This window comes from Mesoplodon bidens (genome assembly GCF_964165515.1).
Source record: "Mesoplodon bidens genome assembly, chromosome: 1".
In the NCBI taxonomy this organism is placed as follows: Eukaryota; Metazoa; Chordata; class Mammalia; order Artiodactyla; family Ziphiidae; genus Mesoplodon; species Mesoplodon bidens.
In genome coordinates, this window is record NC_138176.1 from 150,999,033 (window position 1) to 151,018,532 (window position 19,500).

Genomic DNA, 19,500 nt, shown 5'->3' on the forward strand with positions numbered 1-19,500 from the left:
AAATGAGGAAAAAAATTTCTCCAGTCACAGATTCTTTCTCAATGCCAAAAAGTTACTTGTGAAAACTTAGTTTAGGCATGAGAAAGGGCCAAAAGAATGAATCTGGAAAGCCCTATACAAACAAATTTGGAGAAAAAACAAACAAACAGGTGGCATACTGGCTATAGATTAATATATGAGAGGCAGCAGACATTTAAAATGTAATGTTTTTTAAAAATGCCAATATAGTTTCAAGATGATAAATTTCAAGGTTGGACAATTTTAAGGTTTGAAAAATTGTCTCATTTATCTAATAATGTGCAAATAATTATCAAACGTGTACTATGCCTGGCACTGACAATACAAATTGAGCACGACACTGGATGTGTTTGTATGGTTGATTGCACTAATTCCCAACCAAGGTAACATCACTCTCAAGCAGAGAAAATTTGCTCTTGGGCAAGACAAAAAAGCTTAAACTTTTAACGTATAAAACATAGATATACATACAATGCATAAACAGACATACAATCTAAAGATCCCTTAGGAAGGCAAAAACAAACAAAAAAAGGTTGAGAAACACTTGTCTATTGGAAAGCTAGGGATTCTGATAAAATAAGATAACTGCACTGATAGGAAAAGTATAGAATGTTGTGGAAACACATACCAGGAACACCTAACTTGGTATGAAGGGGAGGTGGGGAAAGGCTTCCAGGGAGAAGTCACACTTCAGCAGAGCTGTACGGGATGACCAGTAGGGACTGCTCAGGCAAGCAGGTGGAGAGTGTTGTTCTAGAATCAAAGCAGAGGAAGAGTTCATGCAAAAGATATGGACAATCACTAGCACAGACTTTCCTTGAGGAAAACCTATATAAACCCCTTAATTATATAAGCTTGGCTAAGTTGCTAATTAACTCACAATGTCAGATAGGCCACAGAGAAAACACTGCAAACTGAAAGTTGAATTTAGGTCACATTTTGTACCTCAAGTGTGTCCTCTCTCACATAGGAGTCTTTCTTTCCATTGTCCACCATCATCACAGTGAGACTTTCACCACTTCCTACCAGAGAATTCCAACAGCCCCCCTTACTTGTCTCCCTCTGCTCACCCCATACATCAGAACAACACAGCGATCTTAGGAAGTAAAGTGCTAAATCAAGCCACCAAGAGATCACCCCTGATGTATCCTTTCTCTGCTCTCAAATCTTCATGTTGATCCAAATCAGCTCCTTGGCCTGCCAGCTAAGTGTTTGAATAGCCAGGCTCTAAACCACTGACGTGAGAGAACTCAAGTATTCCTTTAAGTCAACAGTTCCTAAACTTTTAGAATCTAATGAACTCTATAGACCTCCCTGCATTCATCCAGTCACAAATATTTAGAGTGCCTACAACATGCCCAACACTGTTCTAATTACTGACGCTAGAGCCAGAATAGGGTAGACAAAGTCCTTAACTCATGGGACTTGCTCTCTCAAGGAGGAAAGTCAAGTCGAAATTAAATAAACAAATAAATAAATCTAATAATTTCAATTGATGATAAGCATTATGAAGGAAGTTTTAAAAGGGTCAGGAGTTAAAGAGTGACTTGAGATAAGGAGATGGAGGAATAAGGATAAGGAGGTGATTGTTGAGCTGAGACCTGACTAATGAGAACCAGTTACATTACTATCTGAGGGAAGAGACCCCCAAACATAGGGTACAGAAAGGGCAAAGGCCCTAAGATGGAAATGAAAACTCTCAGAGGAAAAACCGATAGTGGGTATACACTGCCCTAGCTATACCATTCTTAAAATATAATTTTCACTATCAGTCATTTACTAGACTATGCTACCCTACACATGCCTCCCAAGAACTCCAGGATCTCCCCAAAACCAGCAAGTAAAGGGTTAATGTCTCTAGGGCCCTTCTCAAATGGCTACTTTCAATGTGAATGATGAGAACCCATGTCCTATTATTTGTGAAATAATTTTAATATCACCTCTACACTAAAGCATGGTATACATGAAATTGTCATACAACTTCCTGGGAGAACCCGAATGTCCTAAAATCCATCCTGTATCCTTGACTAAGAATCCTAGTGTTATCTGCTAAAGAGGAAATAGCACACAGTGGTTGCCTATGTGTGAAGCAGATTTTCTGGGTATGAATCCCACTTCTGACACTTACTTAGTTACGGGTCCATGGGCAAGTTGCCTAAAATTTCTATGCCTCAGTTTCCTATAAAATGAGAAGAGTGATAATGCTTCATATGATTTTTGTGAGGATTTAATGATACAGTGCATGGAAAGCATTTGAAAGATCTTTGGCACATTAGAAATTATTTTAATGTTGGTTATACGAATTCTGAATTCCTGCCTACCATCCCCGGTCAGACTCATTCCATTTCCTCAGCCTAACATACTTTTTTCTTCATTCCCAATGGCCAAATTTCTACAAACTTACAAAGCACAGATAAAATGCCACAACCACCATGAAACTTCTATTGATTTCAGCTTCCAGAAAAACAATTTCCCTCCTCTGAATAACTATTCATACACTGTTTATACCATTAGTCTAATTATTCACAATCTTACAAGGTGAGTTTGTATACATGTTTTGCATACTCTGCTAGATTGTAAACAATTTTGAGCAATGATGTCCTATAGAAATATAGTTTGAAACACATAATTTCAACTATTCTAGTTAACCACATAAAAACTTTTTAAGTATATGAGATTAATTTTAATAATATATTTTTGTTTAACTCCATAACCAAAATATTATAACTTACTATGAAATCATTATGAGCAAAATAATGAAATATTTTCTATCTTTTTGTACTAACTCTTTGAAATCCAGTGTGTATTTGACACTTGCAGTACATCTAAATTTGGACTAGCCATATTTCAAGTGCTCCATAGACACATGTGGATAGTGGCTGAATCCAGGACAACATAGCTTTAGGGCATGTATTATCCTATATAGCTCTGTATTTATCAGAATGCCTCGCATAGCACATTTCCTATTTCAGAAGTTCAGTTAATATTTGTCAAATTAATGACTTACTTTACTAATTTATTCAAAATCAGTACAAGATCTTATCCCATAGAAAACATGTTTCTGCTATTCATAACACAAGTAAAACCATGTAAAACTACTTCTGGCTTTCTTTAAATGATAAGAAGTTTGTTCTTCCTCTGGAGTGATAAATTTTTCAGTTATATTTCTCAGTAGAATGTAATTTAGAAGTACAAGTCCTGGATCACTGAAAGAAATAGTACATACAACAATAAAATTATTTACTTTTTGTTTCACGTGTTGAGAGAATTCATTCCTACACTCCTGATAAGAATAAGAATTTTAGAAAAAAGTGTTTAACTATTTTAAAAAAGTGAGGTAAAATTTGTATGTTATCAATACATTATATACGATTCAGGTGTACATTACAATTTGATATCTGTATACACTACAAAGTGAACAACACCAAAAATCTAGTTACCAATCATCACCATACAACTGACATCTTCAACCATTTTGTCCCCCAAACCCCCCTCCTCTCTGGTTGGTAATCACCAATCTGTTATCTCTATCTATGAGTTTGTTTTTGTTTTGGTTTGTTTGATCATTTTTTTGTATTTTAGATTCCACAGATGAGTGAAATCACATGGTATTAGTCTTTCTCTGTCTGACTTATTTCACTTAGCATTGTACCATAAAAGTCCAGCCATGTTATTGCACATCGCAAGATTTCATTCTTTCTATTGCTGAGTTGTATGCCATTGTGTATATATACCACATCTTCCTTATCCATTCATCCATCAATGGACACTTAGGTTGTTTCCATAGCTTGGCTATTGTAAATAATACCGCAATGAAGATAGGGTGCATATATCTTTTCAAATTAGTATTTTTGTATTCTTTGGAGAAATACCCAGAAGAGGAAGAGCTGAATCATATGGTAGTTGTATTTTTAATTTTTGAAGAATCTTCATACTGTTTTTCATAGTGGCTGGATCTATTTACATTCCCACCAATTTACATTCCCACCAACCCCAAAGTGTATAAGGGTTCCCTTTTCTCCACATCCTCTCCAATACTTGCTATTTCTTGTCTTTTTGATAATAGCTATTCTATACAAGAGGTTTGAGATGATATCTCATTTTGGTGCTGATTCTCATTTCCCTAATACCTAGTGATGTTGAATATCTTTTCATATGCCTATCAACCACCTGTATGTTTTCTTTGGAAAAGTGTCTATCTGGTTTCTCTGCCCACTGTCTAATTGAGTTGCTTCTGTATTTGTTGTTGTATTATATGCATTCTTTATATATTTTGGATATTAACCCCTTCTCAGATATATGATTTGTAAATATTTTTTCTCATTCAGTAGGTTCAACTTTTATTTGGATGATGATTTCATTCACTATGAAGAAGCATTTTAGTTTGATGTAGTTGAATTTATTTTCATTTTTGTTTCCTGTGCCTTTGGAGTCAGATCTACAAAGACATTGCTAAGACCAATGTCACAGAGGTTATGCCTATGTTTTCCTCTAGGATTTTCCTGGTCTTACATGCAAGCCTTTAATACATTGTGAGTTAATTTTTAGGCATTGTGTAAGATACTGGTCCAGTTTCAGTCTTTTGCATGTGGATGTCCAGTTTTCCCAACATGATCTATGGAGGAGACTATCCTTTCTTTGTAGTATGTTCTTGACTCCAATGTCATAATTTAATTGTCTATATGTATGGGTTTATTTCTGGCTTCTCAATTCTGTTCCATTGATCTGTGTGTCTATCCTTATACCAATACCGTACTGTTTTGATTACAATAGCCTTGTAATATAGTTTGAATCAAGGTGCTTGATCCCTCCAGCTTTGTTTTCATTCTCAAGATTGCTTTCAGGGCTTCCCTGGTGGTGCAGTGGTTGAGAGTCCTCCTGCCAATGCAGGGGACCCAGGTTCATGCCCCAGTCCAGAAGGATCCCACATGCCATGGAGTGGCTAGGCCTGTGAGCCATGGCTGCTGAGCCTGCAGGTCTGGAGCCTGTGCTCTGCAATGGGAGAGGCCACAACAGTGAGAGGCCCATGTACCACACACACACACACAAAAAAAAAAAAAAAAAAAAAAAAAAAAGATTGCTTTGGCTATTTGGGATCTTTTGTGTTTCCACACAAATTTTAAAATCATTTGTTCTATGTCTGTGAAAAATGCCTTTGGAATTTTGATAGGGATTGCATTAAATCTGTAGATTGCTTTAGTTAGTATGAACATTTTGACTAATTTAATTCTTCCAATCCATGAGCACAGGGTATTTTTCCATTTATTTGTATCTTCTCCAATTTCTTTTATCAATGTCTTACAATTTTTACTGTATAGGCCTTTCATCTCCTTGGTTAAATTTATTACTGGCTTTTTTAAATACAATTGTAAATGGGATTGTTTTCTTAAATTCTCTTTCTGATAGTTCATTAGTAGTGTATAGAAATGCCACAGATTTATTTATATATTGATTTTGTATCCTGCAACTTTACTGAATTGATGAATTAGTTCTCATAGCTTTTGGTAGTGTCTTTAGGGTTTTCTATATATATTATTATACCATCTGCAAATAGTGACAATTTTACTTTTTTTAAAAATTTGGATTCCTTTTACTTATTTTTCTTGTCTAACTACTGTAGATAAGACCTTTAGTACTAAATTAAATAAAAGTGGCAAGAGTGGGCATCCTTGTCATGTTCCTGATCTTAGTGTAAATGCTTTCAGCTTTTCACCATTGAGTATGATGTTTGCTGTAGGTTTGTCATGTATGGCATTTATTATGTTGAGGTAACTTTTCTCTATACCTGCTTTGTTGATAATTTTTATTATAAATGGATGTTGAATTTTGTCAAAATTTTTTTCTGCTTCTATTGAGATGATCATATGATTCTTATCCTTTATTTTGTTAATGTGGTATAACACATTGATTGATTTGCAGATGTTGAACTATCCTTGCATCCCTGGGATAAATCCCACTTGATCCCGGTGTATGATTCTTTTAATGTATTGTTGGATTCACTTTGCTAACATCTTGTTGAGGATTTTTGCATCTACGTTCATCAAGGATATTGGCCTGTAATTTTCTCTTTTTCGTGGCGTCCTTGTTTGGTTTTGGTATCAGGGTAATATTGGCTTCATAAAAAAATTTTGGAAGCATTCCCTCCTTTTCAATATTTTGGAAGAGTTTGAGAAGGATAGATAGTAAATATTCTTTTGAGTGTTTGTTAGAATTCATCCATGAAGCTGTCTGGTCCTGGACTTTTGTTTGCTGGGAAGTTTTTGATAATTGTTTCAATCTCCTAAAAAGAAACCAGTCTATTCAGATTTTCTATTTCTTCATGACTGAATCTTAGAAAATTTTTTTGTTTCTAGGGATTTATCCATTTCTTGTAGGTTGCCTAATTTGTTGGTATATAATTGTTTGTAGTAGTTTCTTATGATCTTTTTTATTTTTGTGATATCAGTTGTAACTTCTCCTCTAGATGTAACATTTATAAATATATATGCAGACAGTATAGGAGCACCAAAATAAATAAAGCAAATATTAACTGACCTAAAGGGAGAAATTGACAACAATATAGTAATAATAAGGAACATTAATATTCCACTTACATCAATGATAGATCATCCATACAGAAAATTAATAAGCAAACATCAACTTTAAACAACACATTAAACCAAATGAACCTAATAGATATATATAGAGAAAGAACATTTCATCTAAAAGCAGCAGAATACACATTTTTCTCAAGTGCATGTGGACCATTCTCCAAATAGGTCACGTGTTAGGTCACAAAATAAGTCTCCATAAATTCAAGGAGATTGTAATCATGTCAAGCATCTTCTCCAAACAACAGTGACATGAAACTAGTAATCAACTACAAGAAGAAACTGAGAAATTCACAAAAATGTGGAGATTAATCAACATGCTACTGAATAACCAATGAGTCATTAAGAATTCGAAGACAAAATCAAAAACTACATAGACAAATGAAAACAGAAACAGGACATACCAGTATCTATGCTAAAGCAGTTCTAAGGGGAAAGTTCATGACGATACAGGCTTATTTCAAGAAACAAGAAAAATTGCAAATAAGCTAACTTTACACCTGAAAGAACTAGAAAAAGAAGAACAAAAAAGTCCAAATTAATTGAGGAAGGAAATAATAAAGATTAGAGTAGAAATAAATGAAATAGAGTCTGAAAAGACAGTATAAATGATCAATGAAACTAAGAGTTCGTTCTTTGAAAAGATAAACAAAATTAACAAAACTTTAACTAGACTAACCAAAAACCAAAAAGAAAAAAAAAAGAACTCAAAATCAGAAATGAAAGAGTAATTAACTCTTAAAATTAACTCTTAAAACAAACGTGCAGGATTTGGTAAGTCTCACTGAAAATATTTTGATGTCATTTTCCTTGTCACCACAGGATTTTTCAAAAATTGTTGTATTCTGAAAGGTATTCTATGTTTTTATAAATGATTTTTTTTTTAGGTACTCAGAATCAGTTACAGAAAATGAATGACATTTTTGCAATAGTCATTAACAACATACTGTCAGGACCAGACCAACTTGAACTGTTCCTATTACAAAGTTGATATGGAAGAAAGTAGAAATCCTGACATGAATTCTATCACTCTTGTAGCTTATCCTTCCTTATCAACATTATTCCTATCTCTCCTTTCAACCATAAGTATCTGTATTTATGCAATATTGAATTTGGTAGAGAATTATAGAGAATTAACAAAATACAGTAATTAGGGAAGTAAAATGACTCACCTTTGGCAATTTCAATGGTAATTTGCAAATTGGCAACTGATAATTGTTTTCATTAAGTATAAGAGATTGAACCAAGTTGTGGACTATCTTTTCTTTAGGTACTTTATAAACTATAATGGTACCCTTATAATGAGGGCAGCTATAGTTTCCAAATTCATCCACCTCTTTGATTAGGAGTTCCAGTCTAGGTTTCCTTTGTAAATGAAAAATAAGCTTGTAGTCTTTTCCATAATCCTTCCCATTGCCTAAATAGAAGTAAAATGCATTTGTTACTATTAATATATACTACATTTTTTACTTATTTTTTAAAAATCCATATAATCATTCATTTTAAAAAATTTGTCTTTTTTTGTGTCAATACTTCTTGTCAAAACATAACCTAATAAAGCAGCACTAGGCTGAGACTGTATAAATTACTAAAATGATTCTCATCTATACTTGGACCAGGTGCTGTCTGGCTGCTTCTAGATCTAATAATCTTTGATTTTCTTTTTCTTTTTTTATGCATTTGTGGGAGTCATCATTGATCTGATTTTCTTTTTCTATTCCATTTTGCTACAACAAGAAACCATTGGAAATACTCATCTCTTTCTCTACTTAGAAAATTATTTTCACTTTTTAAGAATGATATTTTTCCTTTCACTTAACTATTCATATCATGTTGCACACTATCACGACCTCACAACAGACATTCTAGAACAGTGCTCTCCTATACGGTAGCCACTAGCAAAATGTGGCTTTTAAAATTAAAGTTAAAACTAATTAAGATAAAAAATTCAGTTCCTTAGGTGCTCTAGCCACATTTCGAATGTTCAATAACCACATCTGTCTAGTAGCTACCATGTGGGAGAGTACATATATAAAACATTTTCACCATGCAGAAATACAGTGCTGTTCTAGAACTTCCAAATGGAATAGTTTCTAGATTTGTTACTGAAATTTCTATTAAAACCTGGTGAATTCTCTCCAAACAAGCATATGTAAAAGTCTTCTCAACTGTCCACTGAAAATAATGGAGCTTTAGTGAACATAACATTTCACTCTTGGGGGTTTTACCATGACAGGATATTTCACATTCTCATTGCAACAGTAAAACAGACACTACGATATTCGTAAGGCAAGTGTGCATTACCCTTAGCAAAATTTAAAAGTAAGCTGTAACGTAGCGGTTATAATATGTTTCTGACATAAAGATCTAGATCCATGTTCAGCCTCTAATATTTACCTACGCCATAATATTTAACCAGTTCTTGCACATCTCTGAACTTCTTGGAGCCTTAACTTCCTTACCTTTAAAACGAGAAATAAAACTTACCTACTAGGATTGTTCTGGGAATGAAATGAGGTAGTATGGATAGAATGATTGGCACAGGGCCTGGCACATAATAAAGGCTCAGTAAATAATAGCAATGACAGCAAATGAGAAGAACGAAGATGGATTCTTACATTGTTTTGAATTTGTATGACAAAAGAAACCCACTTAAATTTTTTAAAAAACTATCAATATGAAGCTTTTATATCTAAGTTGCAACTTTCTGCTGCTCTCAGAGGCCTGAAAGTTGACTGCCCAGAGCTTTCTCTTTCTCTCTCTCTCTCTCTCAAGGGAAGCTTTCCCTCTTGCATTCTGTGAGAGATGTAGATGACACTAATACTTTTCTCCTTGTTGTGACTGCTAGAGGTCATTTTGGTGAATTTCTAAAGCACAATTAAATCTACAATTAGAATAACTCAAGGTTATGGAAGGTATAGGAGTATGTCCCTTTGCTTAAGTCTACATTTTAGAGGCAACCTGGCTCCTTGAATAAAACAGATTCCTAGGACATCCTAGGACAGGCATGACTAGCCAGGGTTTGCTTTAAAAGTTTCATTCTGGTAAGAAAGAAAAAGAAAGGGAAAGAGAAAAAAAAGATAAATTATTTGGAGTCACTGAAATGTCATCTAGCAAATAGTAAATTAGAGTTTCTAGATCACTGTGGGAACACTTAGCAAACTTCTACTTCCATGCCACTAGAGTACTACCAAGAAAAATGTTGCTACTTTTGTCCCAACAGAATATAATTTAGTAAATTTCTCCTTCCACCCCTTGAATCATACTCCCTGCCAGGTATACAATTACTCATAAGGGATAATGTATATCAGTATATAAAGATTGGAGGATGAGGCATAGTCACATTGGTTCTACCTATTTCTGAAACCTATCTACCTTGTATTGCCAGTTAATTAAAAAAAATAAAGATTTGTAATGTAAATCTCTAAGAATCGCATTTATATATGAAATAAGGATGAAATTATTGAGGATTTACTGATAATAAATAGCATGATCTTAGTGTTATCAAAGAAAGTATTATGTAGACTTAAGTTGGAGTTTCATTGTTGCTAAGATGTAACACTATATTTTGAAGACTCTTTGTCACAGAAAAAATAGAACCAAAAAAAGAACAAATAGCACAAAGAAATTGCATTATTTTATTTTTTTCTCTCACTCTGGCATATTTAGAGAAGTAAAACCAAAAGTCACTCATTACATACCAAAATTATGAAAACAGTCATTAGTTGACACTTTGAGAACCTCTTTCTCGTCAACATATTATGTACATAGTTCCTAGTACGGATAGTAGGATAGGAGCTATACGATAAATATTTGTCATTTAAAGAACTAAAGAATTTATTTATTTATTTCTCTTTTGTGAGTTACTAGATATTTTTTATAGCAATGTATTTTCTTCTCAATAATGTATATTGGAATATTTTTCATTAAAGACATAGAAAGTACAAACATAGACCTATATGCTTTTGCTTAGAAAAGTCACATGAAGAAGTGACATGCTACCAACACACAGAACCAGAAGACTCTTATGAGAACCACTGGCTCAGGATATTTCTGTGTCCTAACACATCTCCACCAGTTCTAGGTACTTTCATCATAAGCATCTTTGCTGTAGACATCTTTGCCACAAGCCTTTTTTCCACCACATTTTTGCCATATAACTATCTGGCCATAAGGCAATTTTTCTGTAAAAGATAAAATAACTGGTTAACAGTTTGGTTTGACATATACAACAAAAAAATCATGACAGATGACGATGTTTTACCCCAAGAATTTGTTTCTTATTTTGAAACACACTACACTGGGGGAGAAAGAGGCTGAGACTGAGAGCCTGGCAGGCCCAGAGTTGAACCCACATTTCCCATAGAACTTTGGAACATCTGTCAACAAACATGTGACAATATGCAAAGGACAAACAGTGTAGAAGGTTTTGCAATGCAACACAAAGCTCAGTTACAAATATGCATCCTAGTATATGGAAACCGATACCTCTCTCAGTGAAGGATGAAGTTTTAGTGAATAAGAAAAAGTGCGATGCCAAACAGAAAGACAAATAAACAAGTTAAAAAAATGTATAAAATACTATGAACAAAAGACTTGGAAGACAAGTGCTTAGGTACAACCCACAAAATAAAATCAGTTATCTGTGCAGCATTGTCATGAATCTACACACATTTTAATTGTATTTAAATATTTTGTGTCACAGTAAAGTCTTTATAATTTTGTTATTCATTTTTCATGTTTCATTATGTGCTTTTAAATGTCCCTCTTTTATTTTTTGCCATTATACCTCTTATAGCAAAATTGTCTTATGGCTAATTAGTTATGCAGTAAAAATACTTGTGGCAAAAATGTCTATGGCAAAGATACTTATGGCAAAAATACCAGAAACAATTTCTAATACCTTTGCCTCTAAGCCTCCATCATCCCTTGCTTGATTCATTGCAATGGCTCATTAACCTGTCTCCCTGCTACTACACTTGCCTTATACCATCTAATCTCAACACAGATATAATCTGACCCAGATCATGTGACGCCCTTGTTGAAAACCCTTCTTGGCTCCCCACTTCATTTAGAATAAAAAGCAAAGTCCTTGAAATGGCCTTCAAGGCATGACCAGTACCTACCTCATCTCCTCCAACTCTCCTCTCCCTCCCTCTCATCCAGCCATCCCAGCCTCCTTGCTCTGCCTGGGACAAATTCTCCTGGGATAGGATTATGGCTTGCTCTCTCATCTTCAAGTCTCTGCTGAAATGGCACTTTCTCTGATGAGTCTATTTAAAATTGCAAATCTGCCACTCTCTCTGAGACTTTCTATTTCCTTTCCTTTATTCTTCTGTAAGGAACTTTCCACCTCATTAAGCTATACATTTTATTATTTATTTGCTTCTTCTCTGTGTCTCTCCAGTAAAATATAATGTACATAAGGACAGGGAATCTTTGTTAAATGAGTAAAAGGAAGGTCATTCTGACATTCTAACACATGTGTCTAGGAAAACTATTTCTCTGGGCCAAAGGGCATTTGGGGCAACTTGGACACACACAGACCTCTTTGGGGCATTACGTGATGTTATGAGTGGTGCTAAGGTGTCATTATATAAAATTCTGTCTGCCCGTTTCCTAGCACTTTATGGATTTTCTGAGCACTGGGGGCTTAGATGTGATGCAATAGAAAGCTTAAGTGCTGAATCAACAGCTCTAACCTAGAGAGAGAAAGAAGATTCTAGTTGTGTCCAGAAGAATGCCAAAGGCCAACATAAAAACCAAAGGAATATTTATCTTATTTTCTCTTAGAAGTAGAAATTATCTCCATGTCCCAAGGTCCTCAGTCAAAAGAATCATCTGTATTCTATATAAGGAATATAGAGATTTTGATATTTCTCAGAGGGCAGTCATCTAAATTTATTAATTAAAGTTTTAAATACTTTTAATCACATAATACTATAATATTAAGTTTGTTCCAAAGCTTTTGTCTTCATTCTTCAAACAAATACTTCTTCTAGCTTTTAGGCACCCCCCTAAAATAAAGCAGGCCCACCAATAAAACAGGCCCTCCTTTCATGGCACTGTAGTCAGAGACACTGACATTGATCAAGCAATTAAAAAATAAATAGAAGATTATATCTATGACCATGTGCACTAAGAGAATTACATAAGGATCTGAATAAGTAAAATAAGAACAGATGTAATCAGGAAAGATAGGAAAAGCTTCTCCAAACGTGATCATTATAAGTGAGATAGGAAAATACAGTAGGAGATGACTAGAGAAGAGGGTGGGGATGGATTGAGGGGAGGACCTCCAGGCAGACAACCTCTGGCAGTTTGTATCTGAGATTCACAGAGGCTACCACAGGCCCTGCTGGAAGGATCAGGTATCAATTCTTTACTGAGGGTCTTGCTCCTCTTAGATGGAGAAAATCCAGTGAAGCTCCAGATCTGGCCATGAGTCTCTAGAAAAGGCAAAGGAGAAAGAATCCTGGCATCCTGACTGACTCATTTTCTTTGAGTGAAGAGGAGTTCTTCATTCCTATATGGGGGGACCACACACATGCTGCCTGTCTCCAGGCACTCTTATTTTAGCATATACTCCCTATTCCCCATTATAGGCAATAGTACACTCAACCATTGCCTATGAGAAGCACAGTAACTCTCTCCTGTTTGGAGCAGGAGGTAATCACAGCTGCTGTCCCAAGTACTACAGGAAGTCATTTGCATCACTAGTTTGGGTGGGACACTTCCAGGTTTTGACTCTCTCTTCTTAGAGGGATTATCCTAGCGTAGTTTCTACTCCGGAAGCCAAGTAGGAAGGGATATCTTCCACCCTTCCTTCCTCTCCTCCTCTCCTTTCCCTTCCCCTTTTTCTGACATTCTGTCACTCACTCCATAGGTCCCATCAGCTGGCTCAGATGGCTGAGACTCTGCATGCAAATGTGGAAGACATACTTCAAATTGGGACATTTTGAATCTCACTTATTTCTGAGATACCAAAAACAGGGCAGCCTCAGCTTTAAGCCACATCGTTTTTGAAGCCACAGAGAACAAAGAGCCAGTGGAGCTTAATTTCCAGAATTAGAGAGAAAATAGGCACCATTTAAGAATCAATGAGATCTATATTAATTTATAAGTAAACAGAGACTCTTACTTCAAGTCAAGTCTATCACAGGACTCCTGGGCCAGAAATTCCCACAAAACCCATTCCTGAATTTCCCCCACACCTCATCTTTACATGCATGCTGTTCAATATTATTCTGCCTCAAGGAAAGGAGTTAGAAAGGAAAAGGGGTTGAATCAATATAAAAGAAATTGCTGTGATGGCAACTCCCCCAAAGCTCTTTTTCTCTCTTCTTTCACACAGCTGTTTTCTCTCTGTGTTCTTCGTCTTCCTTTTCTCTTTCCCTCATAGTCACTCACCCTGTTTGTCTTCCTCAGCATCATCATATATTCATTCATTCACTACATATTTATTGAAAGCCCTTGATATACCAGGCACTATTCTAGGCTCAAGGGTACACAGCAAGAAAGACACAGTCACTGCCCTAATGGAATTTACATTCCAGTGAAGAACATAAATATAGGAATGAAAAGTATATAAGCAAATAAATAAGTAAAGTAATTTCAAGTTGTGATAAGATTTATAATGGAAATAAAAGATCACTAGATAAATATAAAGATAAGAGGTAAGCAGGGGTGTGTCATCTGGATCTGAGGTTCTTAACCACTTTTGTGCTATGGTCTCTTTTGGACTTTGGTGAAGCTTATTGATTCCTTCCCAGCGTAGTCTTTTAAATATATAAAATAGAATAATTGGAATTATAAATAATACAGTTATGCTGGAATATAGTCTATCCACACATCTCTTGGGAGTCCACTGACCTCATGTTAGATTCTTTGTAGGACAACATAGAGTTTGGGTATTATTTAAAGTGGAATAGGAGGTAATTACAAAGTTTTAATCAGGGGAGTAATAAAGTATGACTCATATTTTTAAAAGATCACTGTTGTTACTCTATGGAAATATTGATACATTCCATTTCACATGGCTAATAGTGAAAACAGAGGAATATTTATGAGACAATGACACTGACACTAGGAAAGAGATGATCCTAGCTTGAACTCAGCTATACAAATTATGGAGAAGATTATTTCTAAAAGTGTCACTTAGGGTCTGCCCATTAAGGAATGTGCATGCCCTAAAAAGAGAAGAAGCAGACTGGAAAGAAAGAAGTAAATAAGTCCTTTTTCTCTTCCTACTTTTCCAAAGCTTCCCCTCAGTTCTTTGAAGATTTCCTTAGTAAAACCTGTTTAGTGGACTCCTTCTGAAGCTTGTGGCTGATAGCCCATAGCATATGCAAAAAGATTTCTTGATACTTATTTGAAGCAAATATGTTTCCAGTAAACCTTAAAAGGAGTCGTTCTCCATTCTTTCACTTGGAAATGGCGAGATGGCTCTGGAGGACCACTAGACGCTTCCAAGCGCAAGTCCCTAAGCACCTGATGTAAATCTTTAGAAGGCACCACTAAAATAACGATTCTAGGTGGGTTGTGTTTCTGGTGATAAAGTACAATGCAAACAGTGATGCTGAGCATGGCTTCCTCCTAAAACTTCACAAAAGAAACCAAATGGCTATTGTCCACAATGGAAGATGGGTGAAGCACTATAAACCTGCATGGAAGAAAGAAGGAGTAACCTGAGGGAAACAGCCAGTTTCAAAAATATCAAGAATAACTAATAACACCCCCAAAAAGCTATTATTAACCAAACCTCCTTTAAAAATCAAGCATTCTGATGACTAATTGATTAAATTCATGAATGACTTGAATGAAACTCTTGGCAGTCAGGAAACCAGCTTAAACAAATCAAGTTCTAAAACAGATTCCCATAAACAAAGAAGTCATCCAGCCTCAGCTTAGCTCTAAATATGGCAGCATATTTTAAATTATATTTTAACTAGCATTACCAAAGAGTATTACTTCAAAAAGAGAAAGATGATCCAGATAATCTGTTTACTATCAATAGGACACAAAATATATGTCATTATTAAGTGGGGATTGAAATATTCATCTCTGTCACTGTGTGATAAGAGTTGTTATGGTGGACCCTGTATGGGTTGAATTGTGTCCCCTCCACCCAAATCCTGTGTTGGAGGCCAAATCCCCAGTACCTTGGAATGCAACCTTATTTGAAGAGATGGTCTTTACAGAGGTAATCAAATCAGTGTGAGGTCATTAGAGTACATCCTAATCCAGTATGACTGGTGTCATAAAAAATAAATTTGGACACAAATATGCATACAGAGAGAATGCCATGTGAACATGAAATGAGCCATCTATAAGCCAAGGAAAGAAGCTTGGGACAGATCCCTCAGAGTCCTCAGAAGGAATAAACCTTGCTAACACCTTGATTTTGGACTTCTAGCATCCAGAAATGTAAGACAATACATTTCTATTGTTTAAGCCACCGTGTTTGTGATACTTTATGATGGCAGCCTAGCAAACTAATTCAAATCCCTCTTCCTGGTTTGGCCCACCTGTTGCCCAACTGTTCTCCAGAAAATTGCTCTATAAGAGCCCCCTCCCCCAGAACAGCACCACATCCACAGACAAAGACTAACTGATGCAAAAGTGTAAAGCCAGCCTCCTTGGAACTCACACTTCAGAGCTCCTCTGAGGTATCAGGCTGAGGTAAAACTTAAGCTCAAGCCATAATTTCTCCCATTTCTTCCCTTACCCTCCGTGCTTTCTTTCATCACTCTACAGGAGTCCTCTGAGAGCCCTCTCTCAAAGAATTACTTGCATTCTCATCTTAGACTCTTTTTCTAGGGAACTGACCCAAGACAATTATAGATGTAAGCTCTTCCTTTATGAGATAAAGGCTATCTTTGGACATGTGATTGCCCTCTCTTTATGAGTGTCTACTTCTCAGGAACCTTAACACGTCTAACTCTTCTCATAATGAGCTGTCTAGAAAACATGGAAATGAGAAAGCAAAATGAGGACACTGGAATAACAAATTCAGTTTATATATACATAGGAGATAAGCATAATATGAATGGTTAATTACTATCTCCATGAAACTTCAGAAATGAAGGTGCTATTTTAAAACTATTTTGGAGTTAGAAGAAAGGTGTAAAAATAAATTTAAGTTAAGAGTGGTTTACAACAGCACCTATTAAACTATCATGAATGAAATTACAGATAACGTATTCATGTCAGGCCTAGTTTGCATTTTAAGCACACCCTAAAGGACTACTTATATTTCTATTTGAGAAATAAAAGGTTTAATCCTATGATTCTACTTCTGTAAACATCAATTACGAACCATCAGGATATAATATCATCAATATTTATTGTTTACTGTTGTATTACCTCTCCAAATGTTCACGCAATTCAAATGATATCAAGCCACTTTGCACGGTTCTCACTACCACACCATCAAGCACAAACCAACCACTGTCTTGGCTTCTGAATCCCAATAATTTCAAAGATTCACAAGTATTGTTCCCAGGTTTTCTTATGGAAGTGCTTTTTGTCCTATAATCCGGAAGCAGAAGAGAAACTGGTAAACTTTGTGTAGCATAAATCATATTTAATGCATTCATTCTTTCATTAAGTGAATAATCCAATAACAATTCATTAAGTATATATTATGTGCCAGTAATTATGCTGTGCACCATGAACACAAAGATAAGGTGTATATTGCCCTTGCTCGATAGAAGCTCACAGTATTACAGTATTAAACAATCACAGGACACAGTGATCTGTGTGGTAATGAAGAGAATGTACAGGGTGGTTTAACAGCAGAAAGAAGGTGTTCAGGAAAGCTTGCAAAGTGAAAATGCTAGTATTGAAGATGAGCTTTGGAGAATGAGAAACATTTTACTACTGGCAAAAGAGTTAAGGGAATATCCCAAGTCAATAAATTCACTGATGTAAACTGATGCTCTAGGATAACCAAGTCTCGTGGTATAGCAACCATAGACTCTGGAGCAATACTGCCTACTTCCAAATTCTGAGTGGCTCTGCCTCTTACTAACTGTATGACCATGAACAAGTTATTTGACCTCCCTATATTTCAGTCTTCTTATCTGTAATATGAGTGTAATAATACTATCCACCTCATAGGATTAAATGAGTTAAAATTTATAAAGCACTTAAAATTGTAGTAAGGATAAATGGTATTGATATTCTCATCCTAATTCCTACAGCAGACATGGCCAATTAGCTTTCTTTTACAATTCTCCTTGCTAACCTGCCCCACCCCAAAGCCTTAAAAGAGGCAGCTGTATATACTATATGATACTTTCCCCCAACCAGAGCTGATTTCGCTAACAGTAGATCAACTTCCAACACACAGCCAATTTGATTTCTTTCTTTGAAATTTGACTAAGAAAAAGGCCCAGAGATTGTAACTTATTGTCCTTTGGCCGTAGTACCTTGGGCTATGAATATGAATAAGCAGAGAGATTATTAAGAAAGGAAAAACAGAGCAGATGCTAAGAGAGAAAAGGAAAAAACCAAGGTGAAATAATTAGGGTAATTTTAGAGATGGAGAAAGCAGAGAGTACCTATTGTAGCCTTACAATAAACTCTTCTTAAATTCACTTAAATGGGTATCTTAAATGGGTATTCACTTAAAAGCTACAGAAAGAAAAATACTTGATACTGAACATCTTACTGGAAAAAGGAAAACAAAACCTGGTCTAATGCTGCTGAAACCCACAACGGGGACAGAACCATTCTAGCTAGGTACTAAAGAATGAAGATGTAAGTGTGAATCCCACATCTTTATTTGTGAATAGAATTAGTTACGGGTTTAAAACCACTTTAGTTTCACAGGTTTAGCTGTCCTATAAATCATAAATTAGGAACTGAACTAGATTTAAAATGTCTACTTTGAAAACTTTAGACTGTGTTGATCAACCAGGTTAAAATCAAGAGGATAGGGGAAAATATAACAGTTTTTGGCTTTTGGTTTATAACCAAAAATATGGTAAAATTTTTAAAACTTGGAAGTTAATAATCTATTAACACAGGAAGATATACTCATACTGAATCTAGAACTTTGGTCATTTACTAGAAATTGACTTAATTATATGTAATATATATTTTTTTCTGATAATAACTCCTACTTTTTTCCTAATAATAGTCTGTTTTCTGTGAAAACCTACATGTTTTCAGCTGCAGTGGGGCTGACCCTACTCCCAGGTCTAGGTGGGTATATGACCTGAGCCAATTATTACATTTGGCATTCATCAGTGTTGTTTTCAAAATACCCAATTTCCCCCTACCATTCTGAGCACATGATACAGTTTCACTTCCTTGTCCCCTATGGTTGAGTTGGGCCATGTGACTTGTTCTGGTTAATGAAGAGTGAACAATGTCATTTTGTCATTTCCAGGCTAAGCATTTAATTACTAGTGTGGGTCTATCCAAAGGTCTTTCTTCTGCCACCATGACAGCAACCAAAACAGTGGCTGCCCTTCAGCTTAAGTCTAGGAGTGGGACGACCAAGCCTGTCTTTGATGAATCAGGTTTGTGTTACCATGCCATAAACTAGGCTAGCCTGCCTTGTACAGCACATCTTCCTTTTGGTTTTAGTGATCTGTTCAGTGATGGGCTTGTGACAGATTTGGAGTAAGAATAAGAGCCAGGGCTTTTATGTATACTCATGGGGAAAAGAAGTTTCCTCTTTTCTGCTGAACTTGGAGTTTTGAAGACATAGCAATAGTACCAGCATGAGGAATAAGCATGTTGGAGGATGGAAGTGGCACAGAGGAAGCAGAAAGAGAAGAGAGACTGGGTTTTTCCTGGTCCAAGAGAAATATTAAAATAAAAATATCCCCAGATTTGTAATTTATGTGGACCAAAGAATTCTTTTTTTCTTAAGCACTTT

General features: G+C 35.5%; 1 protein-coding gene across 1 annotated transcript in view; it reads right to left on the reverse strand.

Moving 5' to 3' along the window:
• DTHD1 (death domain containing 1) overlaps positions 1-19,500 on the reverse strand; it is a gene marked incomplete at both ends in the record, with an annotated part of 79,513 nt that overhangs the window by 33,510 nt on the left and 26,503 nt on the right. Inside the window, 5 exon segments of the mRNA XM_081242069.1 lie at positions 7,781-8,025; positions 14,980-15,025; positions 15,027-15,203; positions 15,207-15,270; positions 16,974-17,138. Coding sequence (XP_081098195.1) covers positions 7,781-8,025; positions 14,980-15,025; positions 15,027-15,203; positions 15,207-15,270; positions 16,974-17,138 — 697 coding nt within the window.